Here is a 25,302-nt window from a genome sequence, read left to right as displayed (position 1 = left end):
GTCCAGGGTCAGGGTTAGGGTCTGGTGATCTCATGGTCCAAATGTCACACATAGTAGTCAAGCGGGATGGGCCGCGCATGAATCAGTTTATTCGGAGGGAAGATGGCCGCCTACTAGACTAGATCTAGTAAATGTCTAATCAGATTTAACTTCAAATTACATGACGTCGTCAACAAGCACGGAATCCGTCGGGTCCTTTTTACCAATGAACGTGAACCAGATACGACGGAAACCAATCGCCTTGAGCGGTTTCCTTCAACTGCTCGACGAGCCAGCTATCTATCGTTGGAGGGGCAAAGGGACTACAATTGAGGGCGGCAGCGCAACCGAGGCTGGCTGATTGACTCGTATACCAGAAACCTCACAAACACATCAAGCGGATGGCTAGTCAAAAGATGGCCCGAATATATTGTCTCTGCCAAGGAAAAACTCCAGCAACGCCAACGCGCAAGCAATATGCAAGAACCGCTACCTACCAGGAAAACAAGAAATAAAAAAACAAAGCAATAACAAAAAGAAACATGATAGAAACCCGATGCTCAGCAAAAAAAAAAAAAAAAAAAAAAAGAGAGAGAGAGAAAAAAAAAAAGAAAAAGATAGAAGAAGAAAAAAAAGAAGACACGTCAACCTTCCTCACGAGTCCGCCGGCCCAGGCCACTCACGCCAGAAACCAGGATCGTCATGCCAAGTAAACATGCTGATTGGGTCTGGGCTGACATTTCCCTCAGTCTGAACTCGCGAGTCGGTGAGCTGGAAAGTCCTCGTGGTCTTTGCGCCCTCGTTCGTGTCGTTGGGGCCGTCAATGTCATGGTTTCTGACACCGTCCTCTAAATTCTGGTTTCCACGTTCATCGTCAACCGAACCACTCTCGCCATGGCCATGTGGCAATGGGACGAGATCCAGCATCGCATGACTATGGTCTAAGTAACCGGTTGATTGTCCTTGTCGTGTGTCGATCGGGTCGATAAGAAAGTTGTGATGGTCAAACGAGCCGACAAAATCCCCTTCGACCGGTGGTACAAGGCAGGCAAGGTCTGCCGCCAAGGAAACCGATGGAAGACTCGATGAAATATGAACCATCTGATCCTGATGGGGGTTGTAGTAGACGCTGTCCAGAGTAAGCGGCGTGGCGACAGCACCGAATGATGAGCTGCTAAAATCGTTGACCTCGTGATCCGTATTTCCACCATCGTCGCTCATTAAATCGTCCTTATCAGAGGCGGAATCGGACGTGTCAGAGCTGTCTTCCGACAGTCCATCGTCCATCTCCAAGATGGGATGAGGAGCCGCAGCGGCAGCAGCTCGCACAAGCTGCCTCTCAGCCTCCTCATTGCCCACCACCCTCCGCCACTCAACCTCCAACTCCTCCCCCCAGCCCAGCATCTCCGCCAGCTTCCTGACCCCAGAATCGCAATCTCCAAGCTCAACAACATCCTGTGCCCTCTCCCCAAAGTCCCCAACCACCTCCCGGTTGAACAAAAGCCTCGGGACGCCATCCGCTGCCCTGACCGGAAGTTCACAAAACGGGGGCACGCTGAGGCTTGTGCCCATGACGATGACCACCTGCCGCGCACCGCCCAATATTTCAGGGATCGGTGCACCTTCTAGGTCCGGCAAGTGCGCCTCCCTTGCGCGAAAGAACCTGTCCGGCAGCTGCTCGCCGAAAAAGACAATGTCCGGCTTGACCAGGCCGCCACACTTTCCACAGTGCGGAACGCTGGACGTAGCAACGTGGGCTCGCATGTCCGCGGCGGGAAACTCTTGCGCGCAGTCGATGCAACGCTGCGAGTCAAAACTACCGTGGGCCTCGACGACCAAGTCCGGCGGCACCCCGGCCGCCTTTTCAAGGCCGTCGATATTCTGCGTGAACAGCATGGCCAGCAGTCCCTTGCGGGCTAGCAGAGCCACGAACGCATGTGAGATGGTGGGCGCATATCGGCCTGGGTAAAGCTCCGGGGCCAGGGAGTAAAAGGGCTGCGGATTGGTGCGGAAAAAGTTAATATCGAACACGTCGGTCGGGCTGTCGAGGCTGAAACGAGCTAGGTTGTCGTAAAGTCCGGTCTTGGGCGAGCGGAAGTCCGGGATCCCCGCCGAAGTGCTAATGCCGGCCCCGGCGAGAATGATGATGCCGGGCGGAGAACCGGGATTGGCGAGTATATAGCGTGCAATCTGGTCCAGTGTTGGTGATGCCTGGCTGGTATGGCGGTCCATTACGTCGTCAAGTCCATAATCGTCCATGACTGGTTCACGGGCGACTGATGATTGGGGCTTTGGGGTGGCTTAGCGAGCAATGGACCTGTGCGATATCGGCACTCTTGTTTCCGATGTGACACCAATTCCAGGGTACCAAACGCCGACTCAACAAAAGGGCAAGGAAATGAAATGAAAGTTTAGTATAGCTGTAGAAATGAAGAATTGAGCGACATTATTGTTGTTGATGTCAACCCAATGATGCTGTGCGATTGATTGATAACGTGATCGCTAATAAAGAGTGTCGCTGCATCTATCAATTGATCAATCGGCCGAATTCAGCGATACCATGGCCAAGAAAAAAAAACATGCCCTTGAAGCCTGGTGCAAAGGCAGAAACAAAACGATGGAACCCGTCGGGCCCTTCCGGTCGGTCAAAATCAATTGAATGGTTATCGAGGGAACCGACGGGAAGGGAAGCAGGATGCGCACGCGCAAAGGGCGAATCTTCGCCGCCAGAAAGTGATCTGGCACAATCGCAAAAAGGAGGAGACTAATGACACGAAACCGATGGCGGTGACGGGTTTGGGAAGATTGATGGATTTGCGGTTAATCAAACCCGACGTTCGCCCTGCGTGCTTCGGCTACGTTACGTGGACAGGCACGTGACAGTTGTCCCATGTTGGGCGCCCGTCACTTGGCGACAAGATAACTAACTGATGCAAAAGCAATCAAAGGAAGCAAAGACAACAAAAGGAAAATTAGATAGATGATAAGGAGATCCGTTAAATCCAGGCCCTGGTTTAGGAACGCGGCTGAAGTGCTTCTGCAGCCCAGCCCACCTTTACTCAAAGAGTAAGGTGCGTTGGTGGGCTTGGACAAATTCCGAGGTTTACTCCACAATTGATCTTTTGTCACTGCATTCGATCCGCAGCTATCAATACGACAATGCCAGGTGTCAACGAGCGACGTTTAGCCACCTTTGACACAATGTCAACATCACCTCCAGGAATACCAACGCAATCCATCAACTTGTTTAAACTTTGGATCCGCACAATTTGGGGTGCAATGTTTCTAGTTGCTGCTTTATATGGATGAAGCATCTTCTTTTGTTTTTGTTTTCTGTCTGACTTCCCCACCCAGCCCGTCGTATACCCTCGCTGGCCCCCCTGATGCTCCCATGATCGTTGCTATCGTGTATATTTTGCTCGATCTTCGAATCGTAAGAGGTATCTCTATCTGAACATAAAAAATTCCAGTTGGATATGAAAAAAGGCTTGGCCCTTGCAAATTGAAATGGATGACAAAGGAAAAAAAGAAATGGGTGAAAAGAGATGGTTCTCAGAAGTGAATTAGAGCGGGTTTCCTGACCCTGCCCTCCCCCTAGGTTGAATAGCCATACAGTCGGATAGCACTCAATTAAGCACCCGTCATCGGGCCAGCCTTCGGTGCTGCCATTGGACTGGCGCTATCAAAGGGGGCAGCATGAAGTGCTGGCTTGTCGGGACTTTGTGCGTCCCCTCTGCGTTTCCTGTCTAGGGCTGACTTGACCCACTGAGCCACCTCGTCGTCGGCCCCAATGGGTCCAGCGCCTAATGACAGCTTTTGCGCCGCCGCCTCGAGGTCTTCGGTATCTTCCGCCTCCTCGCTGATTGTCGCCGGCTGTGCCAGGGACCTGAGCCATGGGTGGGCTAGGAGCATTGGGTACGTACTCCTCTTCGCCGGGTTCTTATCTAGACATGACCGCACAAAATTGCGCGCCGTATCAGAATAGCCCTCGGTTGGTAGGTCAGGCGGGTCACCCTCAACAATGGCCTGTTGACATAGTGGTCAGTACATGTCCAAAAATACGTATCCAAAGGTTTCTAAGGCTTCTTTCTGTTCAAATGCTGGAAAACTTACGCTCAGTTGGCTGAAGATTGTCGACGACACCTCAGGTGGGTATGGATACCTGCCCATGGCGCACTCGATGATGGTCAAGCCTAAGCTCCAGATATCGCTTTGCACGTTGTATGTGCCGTCCGCACCTCCTTGTGCGAAACCTCCTCCCGATATCCTCTCGGGTGCCATGTAGCTCTGGCATCCGATGTTGGTCTTGGCGATAGACGCCACCAGATTACCGCTTACACCAAAGTCGCAAATCTTGACCTGTCCGCGGGTATTTGCGAGGATGTTGGTTGGTTTGACGTCGCGATGAATGATGTTGTGATCGTCCTTGAGCGACTTGAGGCCCATGACCGTCGCATACGTAATCTTGCGAATAACGCCCTCTGGGATCCCGCCAGCGTACAACTTGTCGATGGAGCCACCGTCCATGTACTCTATGCACATATACACAGCTCCTTCTTGGAAAAAGGCGCCATAGAAGTCGATGATGTACGGCGACACGCATTCGTGCAGGATAACTAGCTCCTTGAGGATGGTCGTAAACTTGGCCTCGTCCAGTTCTAGCCTGATCTCCTTCATGGCCATCACAACACCGGAGGTCGTCTGGCCATCAACAACGCCGTTCGCATCCTCTCCTTCGTCCTTCATCGAGTTCTGTCGTGATACTGACTGTTTCGTCAGGCTGCCAAGACCCTGTCCAAACCGGGGAACCTTGGGCTTGGCATGTCGGACCTTGTACACTGTACCGTAGTTTCCCTTGCCGAGTTCATCGAGAACTTGTATCTCGTCGAGCGAGATGCTGAATTTGTGTCCACTTGCAAAGTTGACGCCTGTGCGCGTGATCGTTGCCGCGCCGTCAAACGTGATCCAGCCATTCTCCGCATCGATGTACTGCTTAAAGTCGTGCAGCTTGTTGTCCGGAACCGCTTGCCCACCAGCTCCTGACGTCTTGTCTGCGTTACTGTTGCCATCTGTTGGCCCCGATGCTCCACCTTGCAGGTCAGACAGCTTGGGGGTTCCCATGCTAGGCGTAGCGCCAGGTCCACCCGGAAGGCCGCCTAGCTTCATGGCTCTCCTCTCGCTCAGGCTGGGGGGAGCTTTGCGTGCGCTCGGTACGGCCGGAGCCGACTTGGGGAAGCCCTGCGGGAGTGGACGCCCGCCCAAGTTCAGCTGCATGTTGGCGGCGATGTTGGGCGGAAAGCGCATGTTTCCAGACATACCTCCCGTGGGTAGGCCCACAGGCGGCGATTGTGGCCCGAGACCGGAGCCCATGGGTAACGGGGAGCCAATCCCCGAGGCAGAAGACGTGCTACTGCCGCTGCCAAACGCCTGCATCTGCGGCCGCCCCATGCGTGTACTTTGTAGTGCGCGTGCCTTTGCCATCAGGTCGGCAGGCAGAACTCCAGCAGACGGAGGGGGCCTACGCGCATTGGTGAGGGTCCCCGTCACTGTAGACGTAGATGTCATTGCCGTCGTAGATGGATCGGAGACAGTCCGGAGGGACGGGACTCGTTTCGGGAGGGCACTCGGTGATGGCGGGTCTAGTGGAGTGCTCGCCTCCGAGTCGTCGTCCACAATGGAGCATGGCGAGGTGGGCATGCTGTCAAACTGTTCGTCCGGAGTAGCAGGGACCGAATTATCCCGGCCCGTTGCCGGTGGTTGTTGCGATTGTGACATTATGCGTCGGGGAGGGTCGGGTTTGCGGCGGACGGTTTGGCCGGTTATAGCGAGCGAAATGAATTGGTGATTGAGGTGGGCAGTAGTTTCACCTCGATCGCTGCATGCCGAGACAGGACCAGTGAAAGTTTGTGGAGGATCGCGATCTTGGAAACGAGAAGGCAAGGTAAAGACTGTAAGAGCCGATTGCTCAATGCGAGTCGGTGTGCGGTCACCTCGGCCAGTGGCTAGCTACCTTTGGTAGCTGGCTTGGGAGAGTTTGGCAAGATCAGTACCTGGGTGAATTCGGCTCGTCGGATCGGTGTCGTGTGGATAGGCTAACGGCACTAGGCTCGCTGCTGTGCAGCAAATAGCTGGAGTTTGCATTAGCTACGATCCAGTCCAGTCCATTTGAGTGAGGAGCCAGCGTGGTTTAAAGGTTGGATGCCGGGCACGTAGCTGCTGCCCGGCACTGTCGGTTCGTGGGCGGGGAACTGCACACACACCTGTTGTTTGGGTTTGGTCCGACCAAAGCCGTCTATTCTTCGCGGGCGTAGCCGTCGTCAATTCGATGGAGGGGTTCGCCTGTTAGGGTTCAAAGTCGGGCGACCCAAGCAGTTGTCGGGTTGCAACAAAAAAGATCCCCACGCTTACAAGGTCCAGTATATAGGCCAGAATTTGGAAGGGCAGATCGGGAAGAAAGATAGAAACTTTTTTCTAAACCTCCGGCCAGAGTGAGGTGGATACGATTTATCAAGATGGGATGGCAAGCTTGCAAACGCTTTAGGTGCCACCGACTTTGATGGTCGGCTTCGGCTTGCGTCTGTGTTTGCGTTGGGTTGCGTCAGTGCAGGATTGACAAATCTGCGCCGGGGGCTTGGCCAAGTGTGGAGTTTCCTGGAACCACTTCGCACAAACAATAAATATGGGCCCTGGCGATACACTCTGCTAGGTAGGTACCTGGGGCTGGACCTTCAAATATTATCACCAATTGGAATTAATCCAGCGCCTGTCCATAGTTTGTTGTAATGATGATGAGTATAATAATAATCGACGTAAGCGAGGTCTCTTGTGCCGGATTCTCTGCTGATCCGCCAAAGTTACTACCTTGTCCCCACGCGGTGGGCAAGGTACGGAGAGCAACCCTGTCTGTGTCCAACTACGAAAGGCGGAAAGGTAAATGATTGGGAGGCGTATATTGAGGAATCTGTTTCGCACGTGGCAGTCTACTCATCATCGAGCAAACGAGATAGCAAAATGAACCATATTACTGCATGAATACATAATATTTGCGCATCGGTACATCCCTCTCATGTCCAAAATAACCGTCACTGTCAAAATTTACTCCGTCGTGCTCAGTCGGCCTTTGCTGATAATGGATGGGAGCAGAAAATTAGCGTACCGCACAAACCCTGACGATGACGTTGATGGTCACATCTGTGGCTTGGAGGGGTCATAAAGGGTGACCGACAGCTATGGCTCTGCCACTGACGCCTCCCTCCTGTCTGCATATGCAGTAGTGAACGTCAAGCCAAGAGCTTTGTCAGGGGACATTTTAACGTACCCGGCTTCCGGCTGAGGGTATGGATTTTTATTTATTATTATCATGGTACAAATTAAAAAACAGGATTATGATTGCCGTGATCTTCCTCCAAACATGAAACGAGGTGACAAGTCCCGAAGTGGAAGGGCCTTTATCCAATTGTGGCAGTGAAACGGAGACGCATCCGACCCCGCAAGTTGGGTCCGTCCCGTGGCGGTGTTGATTAGCTGGCAGTTCAGCTGTAATTTGATGTGCCCAAAGTTTGCTTTTCGTGATAACGAGCCAAGAGAGTATTGAGATCCGGATCTCTGCACAGACGTGACCGGAAGAGGCGTTCCTCCCAAGCCAGTTGAGTCAGGATTGAGACCCTTCCTACATGTGGTACCAACATTTCCAGCAGCTGGGTAACAAATAGCATGCAGCTACGGTCAACCTCGAGCTTGTCGTCGCTGGTCGGAATGATTCAAGTTGTGCATATCACGTATGCGACTTGGTCTTTACGAAGCTGTTGCCCAGACTCGCTCCATAACCATTCCTACGTAGTACGTTTTTGTTTTCCAAAATTATCATCCAATCCTTGCATCGTGGGGCCGAATGATGTGATTCCTGAGAAAGTCTGAGGACCCCAGAGAGGAAAACAATTATGAATACCTTACAACACTTTGGCGACAACATTTTGAACAGCGGTTGGTAGCATGCGCGGATTTGTGCCCGGCGCTAATTCGATACGGAGCAGGCAAGATTTATTCAAGTCCTTGTTCTGCAACCATCCCGACCTGTCAGATGAATTGGACAGTTTGGAAATCAGGACAACTTCGCTTAATCATTCTATTGCGTCATAAGGGTCCCTTCCGAACGGGTCTTGATGCACAGGATCATGGGCCCTACCAATTTTTGTGGTGAGGTGGCTGTCCCTTGCGCCGTGCCATGGATTTCACGATGGGGGCAACCGGCAGCGACAGCTTGTGGCCTTGGAACCGCCTGCAGTGTGCAAAAAAGCTCATGAACCGCCAAGTTTATTATTATTGTAAGTTTAGGTACGTAGCATTAGCTTCGGGATAAAGCAAGCCGTCAAATGCCCCGACGCTCTGTTTAAGGCGCTTGTTGTTCTTGTTCTTCTCTTACCGATAGTGTTGTCATTTTCTTCTCTTAGTGTTCTCTTCTTTGGCTTCGTCGATGTACATTGTCGGCATTCGACTTTCGGCGACAATACGCGTAATGGAACATCTAAACCGAGCAGACTAAAAGGCCATCATGAGCTGCAGACTTGGACTTCAATTTGAACATGACATCAGCGCCCATTTGACTTGGGCGGTCTCTTCACGATGTCCCCTACCTAGTGTTGCAAAATTTGGGTCAGGAAATTTCGTAATTGTTTTGGTTAGCCAGTTGCTGTGAAAACATTTGCAGACCCTTGCCAAGAGGTCGGTAACGTCACAGCACTCATAATGGTGAACCATTGTGTCGGTGGCTATACCACGTAAGTTGCTGAGGGATGACCAAAAAAAGTTCTGGCAGCGCCCTATCACGTGACTATTGGGAAAACGACGTCGATGGCGTGACAGAACCTGTTCAATTGAATGACCTCACCATTATGCCAGCAGAGCTTGATCTCTGGCAACGGGGACACCCATGTTCGATCTTATTTCATCAGCACCTCCACTTTAAGCAGGAACGCAGCTTCCGAAGTGGCTTGCACGTGCCGGAGAGCGACACGTCTACAGGTCAACACTAGCACGCTGACTGCAAATGATTGGTCGAATTTTTTTTGCCGGAGATAAGATTTAATGGCTGAGATTGATGATGCTTCGCGAGCTTATTATTGTTTTGCTTGGCGTGGGCCGAGTAAAAGGCTTAATAAATGCAAATATGGGATGTAGATGCTGAATATCAAGGTCTAGCCTGTCGTCGGAAACAATTTGGACGTTGAATTATTTGAGAAAGGCGATAAAAAAACAGTTTCTGAGGAGTAGAATGAATAATCACAATCTCAGCCTTTTTCTTTACATCTTGGCGTTTGGGGCGGTAAAAAGTAAGCTGTTCATGTCTCCTCTTCGTCCAAAAGAAAGGTGGGCGGTGCGCCTTGGCGGCTGTGCGACTATGCGATTGAAATGGAAGCAAGGGCTGATTAGCAAGTGCAGCCGACCGGCCCAGGGCTGCCTCACGGTCGGGCGAAACGCTGTTGGGTTGGCGCCGGTCTCAACCCAGTCAACCAGTCCACTGTGCCACTAACCCCAACCCACCTAATCAAAGGGCTTGGCCATCTCCAGCGCGCGCGCTACACTGATTTCTCCGTTCCCTTCTTCAACCATGACCGAAGCTGGCATGTCGATCGGACAAAGTTCTTAATGCAACACCGTGGAAACTTCACCCGATAACAATCAATTTCTGACTATCTGAGCCTGGAAACCGGGGGCTCCTTTGTGGATTGAAGGATTGACTTTTTCCACTTGGTCCAGTACTTATTTCTCAACGCGTGCCTACCATGAAAGCCACTGTGTGTGCATTTTCCTAAGTGCTCGTGTCCCGCAAGGCGCCAGCGCAGACCACACGACAAAACTTGGGTTTACTTTTCGGGCAGCCACACCAGCCTGATTTTCATCCTTTCCATCATTCAACACATCGAACGAACCCCTCATCCAGGTTTATTTTTCGTCAACATAAAAACCGCCTAGCCCGGCGTTTGGCGTCTCTGTGGGCACAGCACTGTTCGTCGCTCGCCGTCATTGTACCTGGCCCTCGCCACGACCGACCGTAATGGCATCCTTCTTCACATCCCCGGCATCCTTCCGGGTCAACAATATGTTCGACAACCCGGCGCTGCCGCCAGCGTTGATGGCGCAGAACCCGTTCGAGATCTTCAAGAAGAAGCCGCACGATTCGCATCCTTCGCTGCCACACCTGGTCCTCTTGGTTTTCGAGGCTGTGATGGAAGTCGTTTGTGTCGCTCTACCAGGCTACATTATCGCCAGGCTGGGCCACTTTGATGCCGAGAAACAAAAGTTCCTTGCGAACCTCAATATTCAACTCTTCACACCATGCTTGATCTTCACCAAGCTGGCGTCGCAGCTTAATGCTGACAAGCTGGTTGATCTCGGCATTATACCTGTCATCTTTGTTATCATGACGTTTGTTTCCTATATGGTTGGTTTGGGTGTTACGAAGGCGTTTGGGTTCGGCAGGCGCCCAGCAAATTTCGTGATCGCCATGGGAGTACGTACCTGCGTCAATCTTGGCTTCATGGGAAGATCGTCAGTCGCGCTAACTCCACCTTCTCCAACAGGTTTTTGGCAACTCAAACTCCCTCCCCATCTCTCTAGTCATCTCACTGTCGCAAACGATCTCGGGCCTACATTGGGATAGGATCAAGGGGGACAATGACGACGAGGTTGCAGCACGCGGCATCCTGTATCTGTTGGTGTTCCAGCAGCTTGGACAGCTCGTGCGATGGAGTTGGGGATACCACGTCTTGCTGGCGCCCAAAGACAAGTATGAAGAGTATAATCAGGAACAAGCAGAGGCAGGCCGCTTGCGCTCCGGCAGTGTCGATGGCGACAGCGTCAGCGAGAGGCGCGGACTGCTTGAGAACGGGAGCATCCACGAGTCTGAGCCAGGGGTTATGAATTCGGACGACGAAGGAACCATGCACACCGACTCAGATTCGTACGTGCCGGCCGGCCGAACACCGATTGCAAACCATTCGCGAGCGTCGCCCGCTGATACCGATGACGATGATTCGGATGGTAGCCGCCGCCCAAGTTCCGCGCCTGGTGGTCGCAAGAGTCGGAAGACTAGCAAGCACGGTAATGCCGGGCCCCGCAACCACTCGATCGGGCCTGGTCCCACCAACGGTCATATACCACAGCCACATGAGAACGGCGACGACCTTCATATCCAGTCTTTCCCGCGCATCCGTAACAATGATGAACAGGACATGTCTGGTAGGGTCAAGGGCCTCAAGACGCGCGTAGCGATGCTCAAGCGCAAGTCGACCAACTCGATCAAAGCTTTCGGTTCGCGCCAGTTTTCCAGGCTGCCAGTCACAATGCAGCGGGGTTTCAGGATGCTTGGCAGGGGCCTAGAGAAAGCCAACGTTTTCCTGTGGGAGTTTATGAATCCGCCGCTGTGGGCGATGTTGCTCGCCATCGTCGTGGCCTCGATCCCTTCGCTCCAGCGGCTCTTCTTCGAGGAGGGTTCTTTTGTACGCAACAGCGTAACCAGCGCTGTTTCCCAGACAGGTGGTGTCGCTGTGCCTCTGATTTTGGTGGTCTTGGGCGCCAACCTTGCCCGCAACACGCAAAAGCATGACTCGGTCGATCCGGAAGAGAGGGAGATCGGCACGAAGCTTCTAGTGGCCAGCCTGATGTGCCGCATGCTCCTGCCAACCATCATCATGACGCCAATCCTCGCCTTCTTTGCCAAGTATGTCCCGATCAGCATCTTGGACGACCCGATATTTGTGATCGTGTGCTTCCTGCTCACCGGAGCGCCGAGTGCCTTGCAGCTGGCGCAAATATGTCAGCTCAACGATGTGTACGAGGGTGTCATGGGCAAGATCCTCTTCCAGAGCTACGTGGTATGGATCCTACCGAGCACGTTGATTCTTGTGATGCTTGCCCTTGAGGTTGTTGAAGCTGCGAAGTAGGTGATGAAAAAGAATTTATTCTGGCAAATATGCCAACACTCATTGTATCATTTTCCTTGTTGGTTTCTTCGTTTTTGAAAGGGATTGAGTGCTCTGTGCGCAACACTCGGGCCTAGGCGTTTTGGTTTGCGCGTTTGGCTTGCAGATGGCCTTCTAGGAGGATATATGGGCATAACTCCCCATCTCCCTGGCCTTTCTTGGTGGCTCATTTCCTTTGTCCTTCCTGTCGGGTCCGGGCAGAATATACGCATAGAGCAAGTGTCTCACGGGCAACAGCAATGTTATTGTTGTATTTGAAAAGTTGAAGTTGTATCTTACTAGCGGTCTGACTTGTAATTCTATACCTGGAGATGTGGTCAACAGGCAGGGTGTCATGGCATCTGTTGAACCGTACCCACATCACATGCTAGCTTATATACCAAGATGAATCTGCTTCCGAAACCGTCTCTTCCCTTGCATAGTGTGGTATCTCGACATTGCAGGGTGGGAGCTGTGTGTGTTCTTTGCTTTGGATTTTCCTAACTGGGTCTCGAGGCGCAGGCGCCGACTAAGAGCCGAAACAAGATTCCAGATGCCAGGTCGGGAACCATGTGAGTATGAGCCTTTTATATGATCTCTTGCTCATTCATGTTGTAACCCCTTCGGGGTTTACAAGCTTAGGCATCGCCCCTCTCTGGCTTGGCTCCGGCAGAATCCCTTCCGTACTCAACATCCCGGCTGCAGACCCAGCGGCCGCTTCACCCGCACACTCGCCACACCAATTCCCCACTCGGATTTGACTTTTTTTCTTTTCTCCGCTTCGACAATCTTTTCCCACCTCGGTCCGTCTTCAGCAGCAGCCGGGGGCTTCTGCTCGCTGCTTACGGAGTAGGTGACGGTATATTTTCACTGGTCCTAGCGTGCGGCACGAAGTTCAGCTGGCATGGATGCGGGTAGGGCCGATACTGGCGCGCGCCGCACCCGCCATGACGCTCTGTCGATACCAGCGCCCAATATCTTGGCGGAAGGAGCTGCAGATCACCTCTGGGCGGGGGGGTAGCCACTGAAGACATGCCGCGGCGAGATGCGCAGGTTTTGCACGACACACTCCCGGGCTCGCACCAGATTACCATGCAGTTGAAGGCTTCGTCATCCAGGCTTGGATCATTTCGCTGCTCTGTGGGCCAGTCGATGCATGAGATCTTGGTCCGGTGCGAGTGCGAGGAGGTTTAGACCTGGGCAAGACTTGGGAGACCCCATAGCCAGGGAGTAATTTCTGCTTCTCATAGCGACTTTGAGGGCAACGGTCGCCGGCTCTTGAACGGTAGAAGCCTGTGAATGTTACCTTGTTATTCTCTCCGTTTGCCTTGCTGATCCGGGGTATCGAGTAACTTCTTGTAACGGTTCAGCCGCGATCGCCCATCGTCGAGTAGACGAGGTTGTAGGGAATATTCGAGCACATTTCCTTTCCAGGCGATGGAAGAAGCCACAATGATTTTCTTTGTTTGTTCTTTCACTTTCGTAGCTTGAGCTAAAACTGATTAAGCCCTGTGCATTTTCAAAAAGAAGGCAAAAATGACTCGCTTGCGAGCTGACCTACGTGGTATTTATTGCGTAGCATGGTCCAGCGAAGACATCATCGGACGGGCTCTCTGGTGAAGCATTCGTTGTTCCTGGTGATGAAGCGAGGTATCCCTGCAATGTTGGTAAATATGAAGCAAGGTACCCATGTTACGTGGTATAGCAATCTAACAACAAAATGCAGCAATACAGGAGACAAAAAAATATCGTGTGCGGTTTATGTGGATCGAACACATGACCTTCAGATGTAGGAATGAAGTGCTACTTCAGTCTGACGCTCTCCCAACTGAGCTAAACCCGCGGATGATCTGAAACCCGTCCTAGGCTTGATCATGTCGATAGTGCCGCCCCAGCATTTGCCGATGTGCTAACTTCGAGATATAGAGCCCGTAACAACCTATTCCACTTCACCTTTCCGATGGTTATCTCCCACTCATTCTCCTTGGAGACGGCTCTTTCGAATTTTCACCAAGGTAAATTAAATATCACCGTTAATATCGGAAAGCGCAGAAAACAATATTCTACAAATAGTATATCAAAGCAATACAAAAGAAAGCCCTGGGACAAAAGGGAATATCCAAATCTTGAGCCACATCTACGCTATCAGTGCTGCGAGATTACGTGAAAACAAAAGGAAAACAAAAAATGGAGTTGTAGATCAAAATACATAATATTGCCCGTTGATGGGCTCATGCAGGAGTGCTTGACACATAAGCTATCCTCTTAAGAAGTCTCTTCCGGTCAGGCTTGAACTGACAACCTCTCGATGTTGCGTTGGGACTTAACAGTCGAACGCGCTAGCCAATTGCGCCACGGAAGATGACAAATCGCATTTGAGATGTGAAATGGGCAAGTGGAGACGGTTCAAATGCTACCCTGCCCGAGACCGCGTCGCTATCTCGAAAGGGAAACCATCGGCGATTAAAGAATGGCATGATGATATTCTGTACTCTCCATTCACCACGTGCTTCTCACTCCGCCGAGAATAGTTGACCCTTACCTGGTTGGACGACCGCGCGGGATTAGGAGGAAGGAGTTTGTGCAGCGGGACAAGAAGCCGTAGGTGGAGAATCAGGGACTTTGCTGACGACTCGTACATCTTGATCTATAAACACGATATTAGAGTGGAAATGGGTTGCGTGTATCACGACTTGGGCAATAGACAGGGTTGTCGGAGCATATTTACATGTGTTGACGTACAAAATCCAAGTTTCTTTCCTACCATTTCTGCTACAGTTGTGTTATACTATCTATATGCTCGGGGTTTAATGTCTCCACATGACGAGACGGTGAAAAAAAAAAGAAATTAAAAGATTATATTCCAAATGTACCCGCCGGCATGTGAGATCTTCCTCACGCCAAGTCTTTGATTAGTCGATGGTTCCACGTATATCGAACCAAGCTAGCTGCCCTGATACCACTCATGAGATAGCCAGACAGGATGGTAGGATGATGTGAGATGCTCAAACTTCGAAGTCACAATGGGTCAAGGATATATAGACGAGCCAATCCAAGTTTACTTTCCATTTCCGTTACTCTTTTCCAATTTGACATTCATACTGGTTATAACGGTTCAAAGACAACAGTCAACAATTCGTCAACCAAGTCAGCTTCAACAACCCTGATAAGGTCTCACGCAGTTTTCTACCTTTTCAACTCTCTTTGCTATGGCCGCTGGCGTTTAGCGAAAGGGCGCGGAAAAGATGATATGCTTTTTGCTATAGATATAAAGCTGGCGGAAGAGGCTCCAGAGTGCAGTGCTAACTGGTTTCAGGCGAATGCCACTCCGCCGAAGGATGTATTCGAGATGAGCCTAACGGAAGGTCGTTGGTGTGCCTGCGTAAGTTTTGGCTAGAATGCATGGTAGCATTATTTAAACCGGACTATGAAAACCAAGACTGACTTGCCGCAGCGGACACCACCTCGAGCACCAAACTTAGCTGTCTTGACAACCAAGCCGACGAGGGGGCAATGGTCAAGACCGCTAACCCCCTACCAAACAAGGCAACTCAGCCACCAAGCAAAGCAGTTCAAACAGGCAAAGCCGAAATGTTGATACAATGGCAACGAAATTGGCCTTGTTGACGGCGTCTTGGGAATTCAGAGTTACAAAACCTCGAATGTGACCTATGTTACCATGTACCGCAACTTGAAAGATCGTCAATAAGATGTCTCGTAAGTCCAAAGAGCTGTGCCCTTTTGGTACTATGCCCCCTTGGCATCTTGTTAATACCTGAGCACCCTTGGTTCCAAATGTCCTGGGCTGCCAAGTGTAGTTCATAGTATGAAATTATGAATGACATGGTTCGTCTTTATTGTGCTAGTCTTGATACACACATAGTTTTATTAACCCTAAGGCTTCAGTGACCAGTCCAGACTTTAAGTTCCTCATCAACCCATGATGGAAGTTAATATCGCTGATGCAAAGTCCGAAACAGCCGATATCAACTGGACAAGAAAAAAAGGGTCTGTTAGTAGGGTCTTCACAAGAGGTCAAGCAAGAGTCTCAAGACATGGGAACAGAAGACGAGGTTGACTCACCGGCGTAGCATCACCAATCAACTCTTTTGTATTCTGCACAAAATCCCTCGACAGCAGCAGCTGCGCGTTCCCAAGCAGCGTCACGATGCCCTTGACGCCGTCCCTGGTCAGCAGCCCGCTGGCCGACTCCACCAGGGCGCCGACGTCGACACGTCCCAGCGCCTCGAGCAGCGGCTGCGCCGACTCGGCCAGCTTCTCAAAGTCGATCTTTTGGAGCACTGCCAGAAGCGGCGCGATTCTCCTGACCAACCCGGCCAGGTCGATCTCACCGAGCGAGTCGAGCAGCGGACCTATTTGGGTCAAGAGTTTCTTTAGGTCAATCTCTCTGAGTGAGTCGAGCAGGGGCGTGATGCCTCGCACCAAGCCCGCAAGGTCCATGTCGCCAAGCGAGTCGAGCAGTGGACCGATTTGGGTAAAGAGCTTCTTGAGGTCGATTTCTCGGAAGGAATCGAGGAGCGGCGCGATGCTCCTCACCAACCCTGGTAGATCAATCTCACCCAGAGAGTCGAGCAGGGGACCGACTTGGGCAAAGAGCCTCTTCAGGTCGACTTCCTTAAACGAGTCGAGGAGCGGAGTTATGCTGCGGATAAGCCCCACGAGATCAATTTCACCAAGAGAATCGAGCAGAGGGCCGACCTGGGCAAAGAGCTTCTTCAGATCGACCTCCTTGAGCGAGTCAAGGAGAGGCGTTATGCCGGCAATGAGGCCTGCAAGATCAATGTCGCCCAACTGGTTGATGAGGGGGATGATCCGGTCGACCAGCTGCTTGAAGTCAATGTCTTTGAGGCCGTCGAGCAGCGGTGTAACACTCTTGACCAACCCCACGAGGTCTATACTGCCGACTGAATCCAGGAGGGGGCCGACTTGGTCAAACAGCTTTTTGAGATCGATATCCTCGAGGCTGTCTAGCAGAGGGGTGACCTTGTTCAGCAAACCAACCAAGTCTATGCTGCCCAACGTGTCCAGCAGGGGAGCAACCTGATCCAACAGCTTCTTGAGGTCAATTTCCTTGAGCGACTCGAGCAGCGGGCCCGCACCAGAGATGAGACCCCTGATGTCCTGGACAAAATCGGCAGTGAGCAGAGAGCCCGCGTTGGCGAGCAGCACGCCGATTGACTGGACGGACTCTCTCGTCAAGAGCGGCTGCACCGAATCGACCAGCCCCTTGAGGTCTATCCGACCAAGGGACTCAAGCAGGGGACCAATCTGCTCAAACAGGCCCTTGAGATCCAGGCCGGCCAGCGAATCGAGCAGCGGCCTGACCTGCTCGATGAGGCCCTCGGCGTTGGTGAGCAGGCCGACGATCCCTTGTACGGATTCCTTGGTCAGGAGCGGCTTGAGGGCGTCAAAGATGCCCCTCAGGTCGATTTGGCCCAGGGATTCGAGTAGGGGACCGATTTGCTCAAAAAGACCCCCGAGGTCGATGCGGGACAGCGAGTCGAGCAGCGGCTTGATCTGCCTGACGAGGGCTGGCAGGTCAACGTCGCCCAGGCTCGCGAGGAGGCTCTTGAGCTGGCTGACCAGGTCGGTGGTCAGGAGTTGCGACGCGTTTTCCAACAGCGACTTGATTGTGTCTACTGTTTCTGGAGTAAGAAGAGGCTTGATCGAGTCGAGCAGGCCTTGGATGTCTAGCTCGGTGATGGCGTCGATCAGGGGTTTGACCTGCTCCAGGAGCTTCTGCAGATCCAATTCGTCGAGACCCTCGAGTAAGCCCTTGAGCTGCTTGACCGTGTCCTCTGTCAAGAGCTGCGTGACGTTGGCGAGAAGCGCCTTGATGGTCTCGATTGTTTCTGGGGTCAACAGGGGCTTGACGGAATCGAGTAGGCCTTGAATGTCCAGTTGGGTGATTGTATCAATCAACGGTTTGATCTGGTCCAGAAGCTTTTGCAGGTCCAGCTCGCCCAGACTCGCAAGCAAGCCTTTGAGCTGTCTGACACTGTCTTCGGTCAAAAGCTCAGCGATGTTGGATAGAAGCGACTTGATCAACTGCACCGTCTCCGGGGTCAAGAGCGGCTTGACCGACTCGACTAAGCCCCTGAGGTCTACATCTTTGACCAAATCGATAACACTCGCCAGATCAAGCTCAACCAGGCTACCTAGCAGGCCCTTCAGCTGATCGACCACCTCTTGCGTCAGGAGGCTCGACACACTGCTCAGCAGAACCTTGATCTGATCCACCGTATCTTTGCTGAGAAGAGGCTTTGCAGCCTCGACCAAGCCCTTGAGGTCAATGTCCTTGATCAAATCAATGACGCTGGCTAGGTCAAGTTCGACCAGACTACCCAGCAATCCCTTGAGCTGATCAACCACCTCCTGCGTAAGTAGGCTGGACACGGTGCCGAGTAGACTCCTGATTTGGTCGACCGTGTCTTTGCTCAGGAGGGGTTTTGCAGCCTCTACCAGGCCCTTGAGATCAATGTCTTTGACCAGGTCGATCACACTGGCCAAATCAAGGTCGACCAAGCTGCCGAGCAGGCCCTTTAGCTGATCCACCACCTGCTGCGTAAGCAGGTTTGAGACAGTGCCGAGGAGATTCTTGACTTGATCCACCGTGTCTTTGCTCAAAAGCGGCTTTACAGCCTCAATCAAACCCTTGAGGTCTACATCTTTGAGTTGTCCCAACAAGCCTGCAAGGTCGAGTTCACCCAACATAACAAGGAGGCCCTTGAGCTGATCGATGACATCCTCAGTAAGCAGACCTGACGCACCGTTCAGGAGGTCTTTGATCTGGCTGATGGTCTCCTCCGTCAACAATGGTTTGATGGCACCGATCAAGCCAGGCAAATCGACATCCTTGAGCTGCTCCAACAACCCCGCAAGGTCAAGTTCACCCAAAGAGCCAAGAAGACCCTTGAGTTGATCGATAACGTCCTTGGTGAGCAGACTTGACGCTCCGCTCAGCAGGTCTTTGATCTGACTGACGGTATCCTCCGTCAACAATGGCTTGATGGCACTGACTAAGCCGGGCAGGTCGACGTCTTTAAGTTGCTCCAGCAGTCCAGCGAGATCGAGCTCGCCGAGGCTTCCGAGAAGGCCTTTGAGCTGATCAATCACATCTTTGGTGAGCAGTCCGGATGCACCATCCAAGAGGTCCTTGATCTGGCTGACGGTGGCCTCGGTCAACAAGGGCTTGACGGCGCTGATCAAGCCTGCCAAGTCGACGTCCTTTAGCTGCTCCAACAGGCCGGCCAGGTCGAGCTCCCCAAGACTGCCGATGAGCGCCTTGAGCTGATCCGCCACATCCTTGGTGAGCAGACCAGACGCGCCGTCCAACAGGCCCTTGATCTGATCGACAGTCTCCCTGGTCAGCAGCGGCTTGACTGCCTCGACCAGGCCGCCAATGTCGACGCCCTTGAGCTGGTCCAGCAGACTCCTGAGGTCCAGCTCCTGGAGCAGCGCGTCAATGTCGACGAGCAGCTTGCGGGCGATCTGGGGCGTCGGCGGCCTCAGCGTCTCGGACAGGTACTGGAGGATGTCGTGGAGGTCCGTGAGCCCGTCCTTGCTGAAGATCTGGAGGACGACGTTGACCGTCTCGCGCAGGTTCTTGATGGTGTCGATCAGGTCCCTGATGCCGTCGCCCAGGCCCAGAGGATCTGCAATGTTGAGGGGGTTGAAGCCGCCGTCGTTTCTGTCTGTCGGCGGTGCTGTGCCGCCGCCGCCAGAACCACCGGGGTTGCTGCTGTTGGCCTGCCGCGGGAGGATGCGGGCTGCGACCTCGCGCTCCCTCCGCAGCTCGCCCAGGAGCACGTTCATGTTCCGTATGGCATCGCTGAGGTCTTGGCGCGGCACCAGGGCCAGGTTGTTGGCCGCGAGGTACTCGTCGAGGTTGACGTGCTGTGCCTCGGCGGCCCGCGGGCTGAGACTTGCCACCGCGGGCAGCGTCGCGACGGCCGTGAGGATCCTGCCGAAACGCATGATGAAGTCTTTGAACGCTCGACTGGGATTCTAGGCCGAGTGTTTTCTCCTGGTTTGTGGGAGACGGGGAGGCAGGCTTGCACAACTGGCCCTGGACAGGCAAGGGCGCATGGGAGCAAGAGATAATAGTGGATTCTCATCGGTACGCTGCAGGTGCATATACTTAAGAGGTGGGAGGCAATGCGTGCCCAGCCTGCCATAGTGTTTGTCCTTGGCCCTTGGGACGTTCTAACCCAAAACGACTGAGGTACTCTATCTCAAGGCTAACATTTTTACTAACACGGGGAGAAATGATACCAGAGAGGGGTTTCACTCCAAGTTTGCCAGTTACCCCAGAAAATGATCAATTTCCCCAGATTTCGTCAGCCTGGGACTCTGGGGCAAGTCAGATCTCTTTCCCTTCTCGCCATCCCCCTCGCGTCCTGTTGTCTGCTCAGTCTGCATTCGCGATATCCTTGGCGTTCCCTCCAGGGTAGCAAGATCGTCAGCTGTAAAAAGTTGAGCCGAGGTGGATCTCGTGTGAGAAGCGGGGGTGACGAAATGAGGAGAAGACTAGCGCCTCACGCCTGCCGTGAAATGGTTGCATTCCCCAAGGTGCTCATCCCTTGTCGTAATTGTCGGTTCCCCATTGCCGCTGTCGTACTGCAGGTCCAAACTAATACCAAGAAGCAGGCAGATCTTTGGTTCGGCCGGGACTGACAATGCGACCAGGGTAGGCACCCATCCGCCCTCTGCCCTACAGCACCAAGACATGCGCATCCCACTTTATTCGTCTCGCTACGTCAATATTTTGAGCTTGGGGCTGTCACTCAATTTCGCCTGTGAGTATATGGGTTTACTCACTTGAGTTGCCACCGATAAACTGGCACGAATATAACTCATTTAGAGGGGAATAACAAGATGCCTCGGCAAGCCCCTCTTTTGTCCTGGGCAGATACATGCAAGAGATGGTCGCTCGATGCACTTTAGTGAGCTAGTGAATGGTAACAAGAAAACTTGTTGTTCGTCATGTACTGCAAGTATGTAAGAACTTGAGAAGCAAATGTGCCAGCCAATGGTAGCCATCCACACTATCAAAAACAAATCACACATGAAAAACGTAGCTACAATCACAAGAAAAATTCAAGCAACAATTCGCAAAAAGGCATAACCACCGCCCTCGCCACTACCTCGGCCAATGCCCCGTCCTCTGTATCATCTCGACCGACCTCTTCATGTCCTGCATGTAGAACCTAGCCGGCCTCTGGCGCACCCACATGGGCACGTAGGGGTAGACCAGGGCCGCACAGCCCGCCGTGAAGTGGTACAAGGCGGTGCCCAGCGGCGACGGGGTGAGGCGGTACTCGCGCTGCAGCCGCTCGGGCAGCCACTGGGCGGTGAACAGGCGGCCGGCGGGCAGCACCGGCCACAGCCACAGGGGCATGTCGCGGGGCCAGAGCAGGTCGGCGGCCAGGCTGCGCGCCCAGTCGGTGACGTGCAGCGTGTCGATGTTGTGCTGCCAGTAGCGCCAGAAGGCGTCCAGCGTCGCGGGCCACATGTCGGGCGGCATGCGGAGCGACGTGCCGTACACGCCGGCCTCGCGGAACCACCGCTCCTGCAGCCCGCGCGACACCTTGCCGAAGAAGGTCTCGTGCACCACGACCAGCGACACGAACAGCGTCGCGGCCGTCCACCGGTGCAGCTCCGGGTCGTCGGCGTCGTAGCCGTCGCCCTTGACGCTGGCGTGCCGCCGGTGGATCACGCCAAAGATGGCTTCTTTCTCCTCCTGGCTGCCGTGGATCGCCGCCACCAGGAACCGCGCCGTCGTCTGCAGCCGGTTCATGACCCGGCCGGCAAAGTTGGAGTGCTTGTACGAGCCCTCGGCCAGCGCGGGGTGCGCGAACTGGCACAGGATGGCAAACTGCCCGCCCATGAGGTAGATGGCATCCTGCGTCACCTTGCGCAGCTCGACGGGTTCTTGGATGGTTTCGAAAATGTGCGGCTTTCGTATTGATGATTTTGACGATGCCAGCGGGTCCGAGCCCCCGTTGACGGGTGGTAGGTTGTGCGCGGTGGTTGCCATGCTGGATGAAGACGATGCTAGGTGAATGAGGGTCACTGACCAATACGGGACGAGGAAGAATGTTCCTGATACTTTCAGTCTTGCTTGGATAAAAGAAGCAACTGGCTATGGCGTATGAGGTTTAGGGACAATGAGTCTGTCCAAGAAGTAGCAGAAAAGAAAGCACCAGTGGCAAGACCAAAAATATGCTGAAGTAGGCAGGTATGTCAAGTCACCAACAAACAACAAGCTTGACTGCACTGGTCGAGTTGGACGGGCTGTCAATGCTGTCGTCAGCCGCCTGGTGGGCCAACATGTTGATATGAGGCGTGTATTGGCGTCCAACAACTGCACCAACCAAAGGCAAGTATTTGCTAACTGAAGCTTCGCTAAGCCGGTTATATATCAGCCCATACGTTTCGATTTTTCGATTGTAAGAGTCACGCGATGGCGCAGGAACAAGATCACTGCACAAGTTTATAGTATTATGTGGGAAAAGTGACCTCGGTGTTGGCGAGGAGACGCAGGTAACAACCAACAAGACAAGACATGCCTCGGAACTCCGCAGCAGACACAGCAAGCTGCCAGCCCGCCATAGGCACCTACATAACCATACACGCCGTGGCTGCCTGGAACTTGGTCAGCGAATGATAGCATGCAGTTGGCTGTACGGTACCTACCTGCTCATGCATGCCAAGCTGTCAAAAGGCACGGCTGGGCTGCCATTACACCCTCCAACATGTCCCCGCTTTACTCGGTCTTTCCCCCACGACGAAAATCGACAAAAGAGATGAGCAGCAGCATGCCGATCATTTATGGATTGGGGGTGAGATTTTCATGGTGCTCAATAAATAGTTTGTTAGTCTCCCAGTGGCCAGTGCATGCTGCATGCTACACACATCAACGGCTTCCCCCAGCCCGGCCCTGCCCCTCGTCACTGCCAAGGCTACCAGCCGAGGCTCAAAATACGAGCGGGGAATCGCTCATGGGTGAACAAGTCCTGTCCCCACGAGATGCTTTCCGGGTCGGGAAAGGTGCAAATGATATGCCACACCCTTTGGCCATGCCAAGACTAGATAGAGAAGAAATTTATGCGGGGTGCGCAAGATATCAACCTTGATCTGACGGCCACGCTGAGTGCTGCAGGCTGGATGTGCGTTGATGGAGCAGATCGCCGTGTGGTGGGCGAGAATTGATCACTTGGATGAACTTGTACTAGGTCTAGAACTAGTCTAGTTGCAATAATCCTTTTGACCCAAGTTCTTTTGTTTTGGTAAGGTATTGTGAGGTACTTGACTAGGTCGCCACCAGGCTGGTCATGATGATTTCGTCTGTTTGCTCGGACAGGGCCATCTTTGTTGCCGCTGCTCGCTGTTAGGTCTTGTCTGGCTCCCTCGTACCAGCATTGACCTAGCGAGTTTGTCTGGCCTGTCTTCGATCATTTATGATTTACCTAGACAGAGCAACTTCAGACACTCAACGTCAGTGATTTGCTCGTGGTCAACCGACCGAGACTGACACCATGGGTTCGTTTTTCAAGGGGTACTTTTCCAGTCGCAGGGCCGAACAAAGCCCCGACGGCAAAAAGACTGCCGTTCCCGCCGCAACAGCCCCCGAATCAAGCGCGGCCGGAGCAAGGAGGCCGCCGGACGCCGACAGCCTGCACAGCAATGATCCTCTAGTCCGCAATGAATCCAGGGCGGCCGAGAAAACGGGGCAAGGGGGGAGACTCACCAAGAGACAGAAGCTCAAGCGGCACTGGAAGCGCTTTTGGGTATTCTACATGATAGGCTTGGTCATCTTCCTCGCCATCTTCCTGCCTGTCTTGTGAGTTGCCGCTTGACAGTCAACTGCTGAAACAGACAAGAAAAGAAAAACGACCAGGCTGACCAGCATGAAAAGCTTCCTCGTCATCATCCCCGCCATCATCCAAAGGCTGATGAACGAGGCGAGCCTCCCCATCAACGGCGGCACGCTGGCGCTCCACTCGCCCGACGAGCTCAAGGTCAGCATCAAAACCACGGTGGCCATGCCGGCGGGGATCGTGGCGTCGCTGGACCCCATCACGCTGCAGCTGTACAACTCCAACACGACGGCCTTTTCGCCCTTTATGGCCGTCGACCTGCCCAAGCAGCACCTGGACGGGCCCACCGACATTGACGCGCCCGAGAGCATCGTGCGCATCTCCAACAAGACGGAGCTGACCAGCTGGCTGCGCTACGTAGTGCGCGACCCCACCGTCGACCTCTCGCTGCGCGGCGACTCGCACATCAACCTGGGCGCCATCCGGTCGGCGGTGCACCTGGAAAAGACGACGCCGGTCCGCGCGCTCAACCACCTCCGCGGCTTCGGCGTGCCCAGCATCCGGCTCGTGGTCCCGCCCGAGCCCGACGGCGCCAACGTGCGGGGCCAGCTGCTGTTCCCGAACCACACGCCGCTGCACCTGGGGCTGGGCAACCTGACCTTCAACATGTGGTCGGGCCCCGTGCGGCTGGGCACCGTCGACGTGCACGACGTGCTGGCGGCGCCCGGCGACAACCTGTTTGACTTTCGCGGCGTGCTGCTGCTGCGCGACCTGCTGCCCAACCTGGGCGCCATCCTGGCCTCGCAGGCGTCCGCGCTCGGCCGCGGCAGCATCGTGCTGGGCGTGTCGGGCAACTCGACCGTGGTCAACGGCCGGCACGTCGCCTTCTTCGAGGAGGTGCTCAACGGCGAGCGCTTCGAGACGGAGCTGTCGGTCGTGTCGGTGGCCATGCAGGTCCTGGGCGGCCTGATCGACCCGGCCGCCAGCAACGGCACGTCGGCCCTCCTCGACACCGTCTCCGCCGTGCTCGGCAACAAGACCCTCATCGACGGCATCGTCGACAAGCTCAACGCCTCCCGCGTCGTCGACCGCCTCAATTCGACCGCCGACCCCGTCGCCATCCCCGGCAACCTGCTGAAGCGCGTGCAGCGCGAGCTGACCCGGACGGCGCTCAAGTCGGTGGTGAGGGAGTTGAGGGGCGGGAGGAGCAAGCCGCTGTGGAGCCCGACGCGATAGAGTTTCTTGGTTGGAGGGGCAGGCGGTTGGGAATAGCACGGTCACAGGGGAAGCGATTGCGTTTGTCGGAAAGATATCTGATTGTTCCAAATACGACGAGACCCGCAGTCACCCAAGTCATACTGGATTTGTCAGCTTGTGATACATTGCAAGCCGCCGCCATACAGTACTGTAAGCCAGCGCCGATTTCAGCATCTGGTGTCCGTCCACTCCAGGCCATTTTCATTTCGGTTCGTCGCTAAGACCCCTGTCGGCTTAGGTCCCTGTCTGCTGCAGCGGTCGAA

General features: G+C 53.7%; 7 protein-coding genes across 7 annotated transcripts; 3 read left to right on the top strand and 4 right to left on the bottom strand.

Moving 5' to 3' along the window:
- Positions 1-270: 270 nt before the first annotated feature.
- On the bottom strand, positions 271-3,265 carry MGG_10267 (uncharacterized protein). Its single transcript, XM_016990514.1, has 2 exons — positions 718-3,265; positions 271-384 (listed from the first exon to the last, which is right to left on the bottom strand). The coding sequence occupies exons 1-2, from the start codon at positions 2,236-2,238 to the stop codon at positions 373-375; spliced, it is 1,533 nt and encodes a 510-aa protein (XP_016846019.1). The 5' UTR covers positions 2,239-3,265; the 3' UTR covers positions 271-372.
- Positions 3,266-3,609: 344 nt separating this feature from the next.
- On the bottom strand, positions 3,610-5,754 carry MGG_10268 (STE/STE7 protein kinase; the record flags this gene model as incomplete). Its single annotated transcript, XM_016990515.1, has 2 exons — positions 3,610-4,005; positions 4,093-5,754. 2 exons carry the CDS (start codon positions 5,752-5,754, stop codon positions 3,610-3,612), a joined length of 2,058 nt encoding a protein of 685 aa, XP_016846018.1.
- A 2,461-nt stretch (positions 5,755-8,215) lies between these two features.
- Positions 8,216-8,760, top strand: MGG_18120 (uncharacterized protein; the record flags this gene model as incomplete). The annotated part of the gene is made up of 2 exons (XM_016990581.1): positions 8,216-8,303; positions 8,687-8,760. 2 exons carry the CDS (start codon positions 8,216-8,218, stop codon positions 8,758-8,760), a joined length of 162 nt encoding a protein of 53 aa, XP_016846017.1.
- A 387-nt stretch (positions 8,761-9,147) lies between these two features.
- MGG_10269 (uncharacterized protein) lies at positions 9,148-12,353 on the top strand. The gene is made up of 3 exons (XM_016990516.1): positions 9,148-9,308; positions 9,418-10,489; positions 10,560-12,353. Exons 2-3 carry the CDS (start codon positions 10,034-10,036, stop codon positions 11,919-11,921), a joined length of 1,818 nt encoding a protein of 605 aa, XP_016846016.1. The 5' UTR covers positions 9,148-9,308; positions 9,418-10,033; the 3' UTR covers positions 11,922-12,353.
- A 3,519-nt stretch (positions 12,354-15,872) lies between these two features.
- Positions 15,873-19,937, bottom strand: MGG_10271 (uncharacterized protein; the record flags this gene model as incomplete). The annotated part of the gene is made up of 2 exons (XM_016990517.1): positions 15,873-15,929; positions 16,023-19,937. 2 exons carry the CDS (start codon positions 19,935-19,937, stop codon positions 15,873-15,875), a joined length of 3,972 nt encoding a protein of 1,323 aa, XP_016846015.1.
- A 1,165-nt stretch (positions 19,938-21,102) lies between these two features.
- On the bottom strand, positions 21,103-22,070 carry MGG_10272 (uncharacterized protein; the record flags this gene model as incomplete). The annotated part of the gene is made up of 2 exons (XM_016990518.1): positions 21,190-22,070; positions 21,103-21,156 (listed from the first exon to the last, which is right to left on the bottom strand). The coding sequence occupies exons 1-2, from the start codon at positions 21,997-21,999 to the stop codon at positions 21,103-21,105; spliced, it is 864 nt and encodes a 287-aa protein (XP_016846014.1). The 5' UTR covers positions 22,000-22,070.
- Positions 22,071-23,761: 1,691 nt separating this feature from the next.
- Positions 23,762-25,018, top strand: MGG_10273 (uncharacterized protein; the record flags this gene model as incomplete). The annotated part of the gene is made up of 2 exons (XM_016990519.1): positions 23,762-23,805; positions 23,863-25,018. 2 exons carry the CDS (start codon positions 23,762-23,764, stop codon positions 25,016-25,018), a joined length of 1,200 nt encoding a protein of 399 aa, XP_016846013.1.
- Between the last annotated feature and the right edge of the window lie 284 nt (positions 25,019-25,302).

The sequence above is a fragment of the Pyricularia oryzae genome (genome assembly GCF_000002495.2).
Source record: "Pyricularia oryzae 70-15 unplaced genomic scaffold supercont8.8_4, whole genome shotgun sequence".
Taxonomy (NCBI): Eukaryota; Fungi; Ascomycota; class Sordariomycetes; order Magnaporthales; family Pyriculariaceae; genus Pyricularia; species Pyricularia oryzae.
Note: the sequence above shows the minus strand (reverse complement) of the source record. Positions and strands in the feature narration are given on the sequence as shown.

What these genes read in the sequence shown, in the direction of transcription:
- MGG_10269 (XM_016990516.1), top strand. Translation starts at nt 10,034, where the DNA reads ATGGCATCCTTCTTCACATCCCCGGCATCCTTCCGGGTCAACAATATG. An exon ending in ATTTCGTGATCGCCATGGGA is followed by an intron (nt 10,490 to 10,559) that starts GTACGTACCTGC and finishes CTTCTCCAACAG; the next exon opens with GTTTTTGGCAACTCAAACTC.
- MGG_10267 (XM_016990514.1), bottom strand. Translation starts at nt 2,238, where the DNA reads ATGGACGATTATGGACTTGACGACGTAATGGACCGCCATACCAGCCAG.